The sequence below is a fragment of the Coenobita brevimanus genome, chromosome 64 (genome assembly GCF_032717465.1).
Source record: "Coenobita brevimanus isolate Jiangsu-jjx chromosome 64, ASM3271746v2, whole genome shotgun sequence".
Taxonomy (NCBI): Eukaryota; Metazoa; Arthropoda; class Malacostraca; order Decapoda; family Coenobitidae; genus Coenobita; species Coenobita brevimanus.
The window spans coordinates 33,371,266-33,384,787 of NC_137017.1; the positions used below are offsets into that span (position 1 = coordinate 33,371,266).

General features: G+C 39.7%; 1 protein-coding gene across 1 annotated transcript in view; it reads left to right on the forward strand.

Annotated features, from left to right (window-relative positions):
• Dlg5 (MAGUK family member discs large 5) overlaps window positions 1-13,522 on the forward strand; it is a 409,368-nt gene that overhangs the window by 246,791 nt on the left and 149,055 nt on the right. The window contains exons 8-10 of the mRNA XM_080276235.1: window positions 5,088-5,252; window positions 9,127-9,288; window positions 11,700-11,789. Coding sequence (XP_080132361.1) covers window positions 5,088-5,252; window positions 9,127-9,288; window positions 11,700-11,789 — 417 coding nt within the window. The remainder of the gene's footprint in view (window positions 1-5,087; window positions 5,253-9,126; window positions 9,289-11,699; window positions 11,790-13,522) is intronic.

The window sequence follows — 13,522 nt, forward strand, 5'->3', positions numbered from 1 at the left end:
GAAAGCATTAGATGGTCTGGCCATATGGAGAGAATTGATTGGATAATAAATATTTGTAGAAAAGAGATGGGACAACACGAACGTAGCTCAAATCCTGTATAATACAATTAGGTAAAATTACACCATAAGTAGAGTTGTTTTTTTAGCCTCAGTCTCATCTGGATGTGAACCCAGTGGACCGCATACTAAAGTTGCCCTTCTCCTGTAGCCCACCATCCTCCTATCAAAGGATAGGGAGGGAACTGAGGGACAATTACTTGACCAGGCAGCAAAGCCACCTTGTTTTGTCAGTGTCACTATGTGAAGACATTCTCATCAGCAAAAAGCAGGGTGCTGAAAAGCATATATGTGAGTAAGTTTGAAGGTAGGAGGAGGCATGTTAGGCCAAAAAGAAAGTGGATAAATATGGTAATTGAGTGTGAGATGGCAAGATGTGGAAGTTTATGTGGTTAGGGAACTGCTTAGAGATTTTGCTGAAGTTTTGTACAGTGAGTGCATGACAGGGGTTTGATACCCTTTTTAAAGTTGATAATTATCATAGTTACCCAGTCTGATAGGTACAGTACAACGTCAATTTAACATGAGATTGGTTCCTCGAGAGGTTGCCTAAAATCAGTTTCATGTAAAATTGAAGTGTTGTTTTAATGGAATAAAATAGCTTGGTATCTGAGAGAAACACAGAATATTAAAAATGGTTTTATTAACTAATAAGTAAGAAAAGTATATATCAGAATGATAAATTAGCACCAGTCATTCTTTGCATTGAAGGTGGCAGATGAATGGCATCCATACTGCGTGGTATGTACAAGTACACTGCCTGTTGCCTCATGTCACTTATACTGCTTCACATTACTCGTGCTGCCTCATGCCACGTGCGTCACCTCACGCCACTCGCACTGCCACATTGCTTGAACTCTCTCTGCATCATACTGGCATCCAATGTTTTAAGGTCAATTGCCACATTACAGAGCATCCAGCACCTTGTTTTTTTGCTTCAGTGTAATTTGAGTTATTTGAGAGGAGCATGTGGAGTCACACGAAGGGATGGACTGACCGGTGAGGAAGTGAAGGAGCTTTGTGGTGTGGAAATGGATGTGATAGGAAGCATTGAGGTGGTTTCACCATGTGAAGAAGGTGGAGTGCGAGAGACTGGTGAGGAAAGTGTATGTGAGTGAGGCGGAAGAGGGGAGAGGAAGGGGGAGGCCAAGGATGAGATGGAGGGATGGAGTGGAGAGGTATATGAGAGAGGGGTGTGTGAGCTGGGAACAGCGCATTGAAATGGTGGAGGACAGGGCGACATGTAGGCAGTTTGTTTGTAGCCACCCCATACGGGATTAAGGCTTCTGGCAATAGGTAGATAGTAATCAGTTGCCCTAGATTTCTTCATATTTGGAGTAGCCAATGAAGTAGTGGCTGGCTTCTTGGACATAGTGGGGTTGGTTGATACACTCAATGGTGATGGTGGTGGTCACATAGCATTGTACCTCCACTCGCAGGAGTACCAGCACGTGACCCGAGAATGCTTTGTTCAAAATTTCTGCGAAATCCACACTGGCTGTAATGTCATTTTTCTGTTCGTTCTTGTTTAGTGACCAGAATTACAGAAAGTGTGTTGTTAGTACAACTAACATAATATTTGGTATGCTGTGAATACTGAAAGAGAGGGTATTAATAATGATGTCAAACCTGTCCTGATGTAAGTGAAAGGACATTAAATGATTAAAATAGTAATTCAGTATATGCTGATAAATAACCAGCTAAACAAGTAAGTTTATCCACATCCAGTTTTTTAGTAAATCAACTGTACACGATTGTTTCAGTAGTTCTTTACTCTTTCAAAGAAAGTGGGGACTGCTAATAGTTGGCATGGACCTTGTAAATAATTGCTGAGTAATTTTTTCCATGAGAAGTAATGGTATCATCAGGTGGATGCAGGTAGATGGGGTTCCAGGACCTACTCTTCCTTGTGAGAGAGGGGATAACAAGTCAGCAGTAAGTAATATAAACACCGTATTGAAGACTTGACTTGAAAAAGCTTGTATAAAGCAAGACATTGTCACCATATTAAAGGCTTATCTTCAATACGGTGTTTATATTGTAATCTTCCATTTATTGACTAAGAGGACCATAGACAAATGCTACATATTCATTGGTTTAACTGTGAAGGGTCTGAATAACAATAAATGTTAATGCCTCCCAACCATGATAAAATCCCCCTTATTCCCCCAAAACAACATGGATGAGTAGTGTGGCAAAAAAAATTCCACACAAGCATGGAATAACATCCACCTGTCCATGTCCATCGCTCATTTGTTTTTTCACATTAGCATATGAAATTCCACAAAACAGCAACATTGGCTTTGCGGTGCGTGATGGAGCATGGAGCAGGGTGCGGGAGGAATACTTAGAGAAAAGTCTGACAAGAAACATTAGGCGCCAAACTTGTTAACATTGATGCGCCAAATTTAACATGCATAAAATTGGAAGGATTTGTTTTAAATTGAAAATATGTATATAATTGTATGTGTTGTAAATCGATAATTTAAAATCGATTCTCGTTAAATCATTGTTCCACTGTAACATGAAATGCATGGATGTTGATGGCTATGCATGTGAGGTAGAATAAGATTCTGGAGGCTTGAATGATTAATGAATGAGTGAGTATCCCATTTCAGTGAGCATGCCACTAATTACTTTCTCTCACATGCTTCCAGTTACATTCTACCACTTTCATGTTTTTCTTTTTCAATGCTGTCTGCATCCAGCATCACTTCATTTTGTGCTTGAGAAAAAGAGGCTTTTTTTTGCCAACTCTCCATGCCTTCCGTCGTGCTACACGGTAATCTGGTAGCGCTCATGACTGGAATGTCACTCAGCCATATTGCAGAACTTCTGCCTATCAGAGTTCTTTCATTCCCCGAACTGCATCTCTCTGGAACTCGCTTCCCCAGAGTTGTTTTCCTCCAAATTTCAACCCACAGCTGTTCAAGTCTAACTGTTATAGATATTTTATGAACAGAGGACACCAGTAATCTGGTGTATGGACTATTTTTTTTTATTCATTTGTTTTTCCTTCCTCCATTCTGTTATTTAAAAAAAAAAAAAAAATTATGCGAGGAAGAAGGAACCAAAGGCCAGGATGATGATGGTGATGATGATGATGATGAAAACACACATGAGAGTGACTTGGAGGCGTTTTGTCTGCGGCCACCCTTTGCGGGATTAGGGCGTCGGGCTATAGATAGATAGATAGATAGACATCCCTACAGAACTCATGGAATGATGACCTGTATCAGAGTATTGTAGCAACAATTTAGGCAGAGGTGACGATAGTGGTTAGAGAAATTATCTTTTGTCCATTATGCTGTGAATCCTTTCCTAGATATCCATATGTAGGCTTCACAACCCTTGTAAAACCTCCTTACATCATTCAACGCTTTTCCATCCACATCGTACATATGCAAGGCTCTCCTCAGTCCCTTTCTGTTTATCTTGCTGTGCACTTTTTCAGATCCATAAATGCCATAGATATCTTACACTGCTTTTCACAAGCTTTCTCAACTATGTCACATTGGAAATATTTCAGTCAGATGTCAGCAACTAATCCTAAAGCCACCCTTTTGTCACACACTAGGCTTTCGGATATTGCCCTTACATTCTCTTTGATAATTCTTCCAATAACCTGGATGAGAGAGAGAGAGATTCACAGAAGACAAGGCACCTAAACAAACTAAAACTCTTAGGAAACACTTTGAAACTACTGTTCAGTAATTTTGATAATCACTATTTGAGCAGGAAAAACCTACCATCATTTGGCGAAACCACTCACATTTTGATCAGTGATACTTGTGCTATATTGTTTTTTATATATATTGACCATCAAATCTGGTAAATATGACTTTTTTTTCTTTTCTTTTTTTTTTTTTCTTTTTTTTTAAGGATGAATGTAGTGTCTTCTTTTTACTTATACATTACATAGCTTTTTAAAATGTAAAAGCAAATAGAAAGTCCTGGAAAATGCTGCTTATATGCTCAGTACAGTTGATTTGTTTGACCTGTTCGCTACAATACCAGAGATCTCTCCTAAATTTAATGCAGATGTCTAGCAATAATAAGGTTAAAATTATAAAAGATATTCTAGCACCCAAGGAAGTATTACATATAATTTACTAGGGTTCAAAAGTGCTCATGTGACAATGTTTTAGTTTACATTTTCTAAATTTAGGCAGATTTGATAAGAGTAGTTTTATTTCCATCATATCCATGCCTTTATATTTACTGATCTTGTGATGTTAAAGTAATGGAACCCAGTGAGTTGTTGGTGTCCATAATAAATCGATGTGATAACTGTTGTAACCTTGTCAGATGCTATTACAGTTTACTAACTTTAGGTGTGTTCATGAATTGTATTTACTTTTTTTTTTTTTCCTGGATTTCGTTTGTCTCCAGTTTGCATTAGGATATGCACTCACTGTCAAAGATTTAATCTACACCTGTAGTAGAAAAGCATCATGAATGCCCTGTGGGTTTTAGTTCATTAATGTTGATAAGCAGGCCAAAATCTCACTGTATATGTTTTTATATTGAACTTCATACATTTTTGCATTTTTAGGTCAAAACTGGTTCCTTTCTTTGATACTTCTACTGTACTTTTTCCAGGTCTTCTCCCTCCTGCCCTTCAGCCAAGACTAACATATTTACATATGAAGGAATTGGTTTGTCCTCAGTAATTCCTTCCCCATCTGTCTTGTGAAAAAAGAAGTTGTTTTTCCTCCTCCTCCCCTTTCCCCACTCATTCTTCCTCTGCCCTCATTTGCCGACCATGTGTGTTATTGGTGGCAAAAATGGATTTAACTTTATATTTCCAAGATCCATTATCAGCAGATATGAACTTTCAAAACCTGAGGGCACTTTTGTGGATAGTTTAGCCATTGATTCAAGAAATCATATAACTTAGAATGTACTTAAGACATCATTCATGCAGTTTCATAACCTGTCAGTAGTGTCATCTTTTCTGTCATGTTTAACTGCCAGTAGAGAATGCCTGACTAACATTATGTTTTGTGGCCCGGCATACCCCAATACAGGAAGCCATCACCCAGGAGGGCTCAGGAGAGGCCATCAACCAGCTATACATGACCACCATGCGAAAGTACGAAGCCATTAAGGACGAATATGATTCCATCCGAAAGAGGTACTCAGATCTGGTCGCCTCACACTCCAACAACATCTCTAAACTGGAACTTACTCAGGTTTGTGATAATGATGAATGAGTTAGCACAGTGTATGCTAAACAAATGTGTACAAGGTATTTTCATATTAACAGGTGACCAGAGTAGTGTTAGTATCGACCAGGGCTGTACAGGAACAAGATAAGTCATTTTCCTGATTTGGACTCCCCAACAGAAGGTACTTAAATAGAATCCCCAGCTTGATAATTCTTTTACATAGCTGTCGTACTGTCATAAGCACACTATCTATCTATCTATCTATTACCAGACGCCTCAATCCCGTTCGGGGTGGCCACAAACAAATCGCCTCCAAGTCGCCCTGTCCCCCGCCATTTCACAGCCCTGCTCCCAACTCACCCCCCCACCTCTCTCTCATATACCTCTCCACCCCATCCATCCATCTCATCCTCGGCCTCCCCCTCCCTCTTCCCCCCCTCCACCTCACTCACATACACTCTCTTCGTCAGTCTTTCACCCTCCATCCTCTCCACAAGGCCAAACCACCTCAGTGTATTCCTCATAACGCTTCCTATCACATCCACATCCACACCACAACGCTCCTTTATATCCTCATTCGTCAGCCTGTCTCTCCATGTGACTCCCACAGGCTCCCCTTAAATAACTCATCTCCACTGCTCTCACTCTTGACTTGTGTCCTTCCAACAATGTCCAAGCTTCACTTCCATACGTTAGGGTTGGTATCACAATACTGTCATGTAGTAACTTTTTCACTTCCCTGCTCACTTCCCTGTTTCTTATCACTGCTTTCAAAGAACCAGCAACCATTCTTCCCTGCTGTACCCTTTCAAGCACTTCACCCTCCAAACCTCCATCCTTACTCATCACACTACCCAAGTACTTAAATGTACTCACATTTTCCAATTCCTCACCATCCAACCTCGCTGTACATTCACTGACTTCGCCTCTTTCAAAGACCATCACTTTACTCTTCCCTGCATTCACCTTTAGATTCCGTTTCTTACACACTCTCCCAGACTCATCCACCAAGCCATGCAGCTCCCCTTCATCTTCACTCAACAACACAGTATCATCTGCAAACAACAGTACAGGGAGTTTCCAAACACTATCCTCTCTCACCAGGGCCACTCCAACATCCACTACCCTACCTTGTACCTCTTTTATTACCCCATCCATGTACAGATTGAACAACCATGGAGACATGACACATCCCTGTTTCAACCCAACTTTCAAAGAGAAAAATTCACTTAGTTCACCATCCACACGCACTGCAGCCTTCGCACCATTGTACATACTCTTCACAGCATTCAACTTCCCATCTACTTCATATATTCTTAACACTTTCCACAGTCCTTGTCTATCCACCCTGTCATATGCTTTCTCCAAATCCATGAAAGCCGCATAGAACTTTCCCTTCTCTAGAAACTTTTCCACTAAAGATCTAAGAATGAATATCTGATCTACACAACCTCTTCCCTTCCTAAAACCTCCCTGTACTTCTCCAACTAATTTCTGTTCTTTCTCTAACTCTGTCAGTAAGTATCCTACCATACACTTTTCCTATTATACTAAGAAGACAAATGCCCCTATGATTACCACACACTTCTTTTTCCCCTTTTCCTATGTACAAGGGAATAATTATACCTGACTTCCAATCCTCTGGGACTCTACCTTCCTCCCAGGCCAATCTGCACATCTTCCACATCCATTCTACTACTATCTCTCCCCCATGCTTCAGCATTTCACCACACACTCCATCAATTCCTGGGGCTTTCCCCGATTTAACTTTCTTCATTGCTTCCACAACTTCTATCCTACTGATTTCTTCCTGTCTTCTCACCTCCCTCCTTCTCCCAGCCATTCCCCAGCCACTTATACTCGCATTACTTCCATCCTGTATGTTCAGCAATTCCCTAAAGTGTTCTCTCCATCTGCTCACTTTTTCTCCCTTCTCCACTAGTAATCTACCATTTTTATCTTTCACTCCCCTGCTAACTCCACTTCCACCCTGTCTTACTCTTTTCACCTCTTTCCAGAACATTTTCTTACAGTCCCTCCACTTTACACTCAAATTCCTCATCCACTCTCTTCTTACTCTCTCCTACTAATCTTTTCACCTCTCTCTTTCTACATATAACTCTCTCTTCCGCCTCTCAACTTCTTCCACGCCCCTATTTCTCATCCATTTATTGTATGCTTTCTTCTTTTGTGCCACAGCCTGTCTCACCTCCTCAGTCTACCACGCTGTTCCTTGCACCCCCCTCCGTCTTCTCTTCCTTCCACACACCACATCACATGCTGCACATATTTCTTCTGTAAATATCCTGCACACATGTTCCATGTCCCCCATCTGCTCCAATTCATATTTGCCCAATCGTTCCTCCACTTCTCTCTTATACTCTACCTTTTTCTCATCTGCATTGCTCAGCTTCCTTCCTTTATGTAGGAAATATGAATAATAAATCTGGAAGAAAGTGAATGTAAACTACTCTGAAATTAGGAACTGTTTTGAAAGGAGGTGTAAAATTGTAGGAATGAAGGCATAGATTAGAATGAATATGTTGTTGTTGTTGCTGTTGTTGTTTTTGTTGTTATTGTTGTTGTTATTTAACTCAAGTCTTTCTAGCTGAGGAAACCCATTGACCATTGGTAAACAACTGCCTCTGTGGGACCATCCTACAGGTGCAGTACAGTAAATACATCTTGCTGGGATTCAATGTACTTTATGGTAGGCAGTGCCTTACCAGGATCAGACTAGTGTCCTTCTCATGGCAAAGTGCAGGGAAAAATGAGGAAATTTAGCTCCTAAGTGGAACCTGAACCTACTTCAACCAGGGTTCACGGCACCATCATGTGTAAACACCTTGTCAGCACCAGTATGAAAGAATGAGAGTGGCAGACTGCTAACAGGTGGAAAGAAATAAACAGTAGATGAAGTGTATGGTGAGTGGTGAACAGGATGATTTTAGGATTGGTAAGGGATATGTAGTACACATTTTATGGATCTGGAAAATGGATATAAGAAGGTGAATAGGGATAGATTATGGACATTTTTACTTATGTAAAACATGGTTGGAAATTCGATGATTGCTGTAAGGTGCATTATGATGGTTGTAAAGCATGTGTAATTAGATGGGTGTATTTGTAGTAGTAGTGGTATTAGTAGTAGTAGTAGTAGTTCCCTAAGCAGTCTGGCCAAACAGTCCCGAGCCCCTAAGGAACGTCATGGCCGAGACCAGGCTTTCCTTCAGAGCTCTCAAGGAGTGTACGTTGTGTTGTTGGTGCAGGCAATTGTGCACAATGCAGTCTTCCATAATGTGCTTAGTAGTAGTTCCCTAAGCAGTCTGGCCAAATAGCCCCGAGCCCCTAAGGAACATCATGGCCGAGACCAGGCTTTCCTTCAGAGCTCTCAAGGAGTGTACATTGTGTTGTTGGTGAAGGTGATTGTGTGCAATGCAGTCTTCCATAATGTGCTTAACCCCTTACCTGTGGGGATGGCTGGATCGCACCGTGCCCTTCCCGTGAGGATAGCAGGAAATCAAGACAATACACGATAAATTAGGTACTTCCACGTCAATGGAAGTATCACTTAGTCTTTTCCCTTGTGTATATATATATATATATATATATATATATATATATATATACTGTATATATATATATATATATATATATATATATATATATATATATATATATATATATATGATCATTTAATGATATCACATTGCCTTTTTTTTTTTTTTTTTTCTTAATGCTCTGTTGTTATTAAACCAAGTTTTGAGGTGCATATATTATCAATCTTATGTTGACCGTATCTTGCTCTCTAAGTTCTCCTTTCTTAAATCCACTTTCTTGAAGGTGAACTATACAGAAGTATAGCTGTTGTCTAACTCTTGCCACCTTTCACTAACAGGAAGAAGTCTCACGATTAAAGAAGCAGTATGACGAGATGATGCGAGAGTGCAATGAGGCAGTACGAGAGAAGAACTGTTTAAAGCAACAGTGTACCAAAGCCATCACTGAGTGGGACTCTGCCCTCAGGGAAAAGAATAAACTTCAAGAGGAACTACTAAAGGTAATATAAAAAACTGTGAAGTAAGTCCAGTAACATTAGTAGTCTTTTCAGCATTTAGAAATCATTGAAAACATCTTGTAAGCTTTTCGTACAGACAGCAGTAAGCTATGAGAGCCAAAGCTGAGCCCCCACCTTAACTCTTTTGTACATGGCAATAAATTTCTGGATGGGTTTTTCCATACTCTTTGGTCTCTCGCCTGATGGAGTCCTGACTAGTGTTTGAGTAAAATTTTTCATTCAGAATTCATTTTCCCAGGTAATTTGATGCTGTTCACAAGAAAGTGCAAGTTCAGTGGGTAATTTCAAAAATTAAATTATGCCCATGTACCACTTAAAGAGGTATTTTTTATGATGATTCATATCTCAATGCATCAAGAGGTTATTTTTATGACATAAATTACATGATAGAGTATGAGGGGATGAACAGCCACAAGCATGAAAAAGCATTAAAAAACATACCCAAAATGCTGCTTTAAAATTACAGGTCTCCCTCATTTATGATTGGGTTACATTGCTGGAAAACCAGTTATATTTTGTTCAGTCATAAACCAAGCATGTTATGATGTAGGTTCAGTGGTCATTCATTACTAAAACCACACAACATAAGTAAATAAACAGCACCAAGGCCAAGACCAGATGCAGTAACATTGGCACCTTACCCAGCCTTTTGCCACTTCACCGTGTCTAAGTTAATGTCCAGAGACAGGCTTATCCTTGCACACTGAGACTGAGCACTGCTAGCACTAGCACCCTCACCAACACCACACTTGGCCATGATCACTTGGTATTTCACTTCACTAAACTTTATTTTCAGCTTTAACTCCTGGCTATGATCACTTGGTATTTCACTTCACTAAACTTTATTTTCAGCTTTAACTCCAACACCACAGTACTGTTAAATCACTCGCACTGCACAGTAACTCTTTCTATGAATAAGGGATGGAAAAACGTGTGAGAGATATGGATGTAACAATACATGCTGTTAAAAGATAGCAGGGGAGGCACACAAGTGACTGTGACCGAGTTCAGATGGATGGTATGAGAGGTCAGGACTGTGCAAAGGACTCAAACCAGGGTTCTGTGCAGGTACAGCTCCCAGCACTCCCACGTGTAACAGGGACAAGAGGGTTTGAAGAGATGTGGCACCACTGTGATTATTTACTTCGAAACAGTCCACGTCAGTAACGTGGAGTAACCTCCATATAGTTGCGTTAAGGAAAGATGTTTCTTATATGTAAGCTCCATTTCTCAAGGCTGACATTTCATCCCGAATTATTGGTATAATTTACATTGCTATACCTAAAGACAATAATCGCCCTTATATGACGTAATATGACTGTCCACGGTTTTGAGGTGAACTGACATGTAAAGGAGGGTGGGAGGGGAGGGAGGGTTTTCCCCAATCCCACCTGGGGTAAGAGGGAGGATCCCCCATATGGATAAGTAACAGTTATAGGTGTTTTCTGCAGCTAAAAGGTGTCATGAAGAGTTCAAAGTAGTACAGTAGCCTCCATCCAACATACATTTCTCTAGTACTGATCATCTTTAGCATGGTAGACACTAAAAATATGCAGTAAAAAATGAAAATAGTATAGTATGGAAAACTTACATTAGTACGGTTTTCTTCCACAGGTGTGCATAAAATTTGATGATTATTTGTATTATTTTTTTATTATTATTATTATTTGTGTGTGTGGGGGGGGGGAGATTTATTACTCTGGGAAGTTGTGAGGTGCCACAGCCAGTGAGAATGTGCATTGGCCAGGAAAAGTCCAATCCTTCTGCTTATTGTTGTACTAATGCTGTTAGACAGCAGTTTTCTTTTTTTTTATGTTGGACAGCAGTTTTTTTTTTTTTTTTAACATCAAGCCAGATTGCAAGTTTGTGTGTTTGCCTTTTGTTGTTTATATCATTTTAGGGATTCGTGTGCCTTAAATTAGCCATGTCTGATCCAAGTAATTTTCCCCATAATTCTTATTTGTTCAGTACAGAATTCATCCTGTACACCAGTGTTGTCTGAACTAATTACTGAACTAGATGTAAGGCCACTGTATTAAGTATTTGGAAAGTTTATGGTGATACTTGTATGGGTTACCTTAACTACATCATCATTGAACTCATGTTATACCTTGACTAGTATTTGAACTTGTAACTTATGAGTAGATTTTCAGCAGGGCATTACCTTTGTAAAGTGAGATATACCTTAATCATGCTGTATTCAGTGAATGATGGATGAAGGATACATGCAGTAGAGTCTAAGTGTATCCTGACTAGTTTTGCTGTAAAGTTTCATAAGGAATAAACTTAGACTTTACCTCATGTATTCTTTATCCACTATTCACCAGCCTGTCACAATATAACATGATCATACTGTATTCATAATTTAGAATAATTCAACTCTGTTTTTCCAGATCCGTGAAAAGTATGATGAGATGATGAAAGAGATGAATACCCACATGATGCAGAAACAGCATCTAAGCAAGGACTTGAAGAGATTACAGGTATGTACAAATTACCGTGAAAGTCACATACCTTGTATTTAGCTCTGAGTTTTAGATCATTTATTCATATAATGCACATTAAGCTTCTGGTTATCACACATAATTGGAATTACGCCTAGTGCACGATAATGAAATTGCATGATAACAAAAGGACTGAACCTGTGGGATTTACGTAATTGTTACCAGGCATCTCACTTGTAAACCCCAAATTTCCCTTTCATGTCATCCACTCATTCGATGTTGTGCTGCTCTCAGGTGGCTGCCCTTTCTTTCATTCTTCTTTCCTTCCTTGCTCTTATGTCCTTCTTTCCTTCTTTCTTCTGTCTATGGGTGACTCTGCACTGAGTGGCAAGCCAAATGGTTTCCTGTACACCAGGAAACTATTTATTCTGCTGGGTGATAACCATATTATTGAACTATGGCACATGGTGGTTTAGTGGGTAATTAAGGCACTCCAACTGGATTGAGCCTGTGTTGGTTTATATCCAAGGGGAGGTTGGGGTTCATTGCCCATGTAATGTCACTCAGAGATAAGTGAGGCTGGTCACTTTCATCGTAAATGTCAGGACCAACTTACCAAGCCCCGGGCTCCTACACTCCTCATGGGACAGCACAGGATTGTATGATGTATGTATGTATATACGGTACTGGCAACCCCCCAAATTCACAGGTATGAAATTCATGGCCCCCGCTTTTGTGCAGATTTTCCCCCAGTAAAAACAATTTGCCCTATCCTGTTTTAGACACATCCATTAAATGCTTATTTGTTACTGAAGCTTTTATACAGTACAGTACATCAGTATATATTTGTGATATTTTATGGTGTTTTCTGGTCCCAAATATGTTTTTTTTTTTTAGGTCTGTGCACACTGCCACGGTGTAGGTGGCAGTCAGTAAATTGTATACTGTGCTGTACAGTAATACATTATATATTTGTGCTGTTTTATGAGATACTTAAAGTGACTTGGAAATTAAGCAAAGAGGCGGGGATGGAAAATATTATAATAAGAAAAGATCTGAATGAAGAAGAAAGAGAAGTTTTAAAATCATTAAAGGAAGAGGTAAAGGAAAAAAATGATAAGAGGACAGAGGAAGAATGTAATACTATTTTTTGGAGAATATTGGATATGTTAGCGCCGAAGTGGTGACATGTGGAGGTGTAGGAGGACTACTGGGCCTTGGGATAGGCTACTGCCCCTGAGATATAGGCCCTGAAGCCATTGCCCAGAGTCGGACACATATTTAAAAAAAAAAAAAAAATGAAAGTAAGGAAGTGGTATTTAAGGAAATAGAAGTGAAGGAAACTAAGGTGGATGGCTGTGAAAGATCAGAAGTTGAAGAAGTGGTACGGACAGAGAGTAGGAGAGAAGAGGGTATTAAAAACGTCAAAAATAATTTGAAGGTGATATATACTAATGTTGATGGTTTCATATCGACAAGGATTGAAATTAACGATTTCTTGAGAGAACACGAACCTGATGTCATGTGCTTTGTAGAGACCAAATTAAGAGAAGATATTGATGTTCATTTGGGAGATGGTAAATACAAACTGTGGAGAAAAGACAGAAAAGAAAAACCAGAAGAAGTGATGATAGCAGTGAAGAACAACATAAATGTATGTACCGTGGATATGGGAGAAGGCAGGGCTGAAGTGATATATATGAAATTAGAAACTGGAGAGAATGTTACGAGAGGTATGGCAATAGTGTATGTTCCCCCTAAGACGAGAGCAT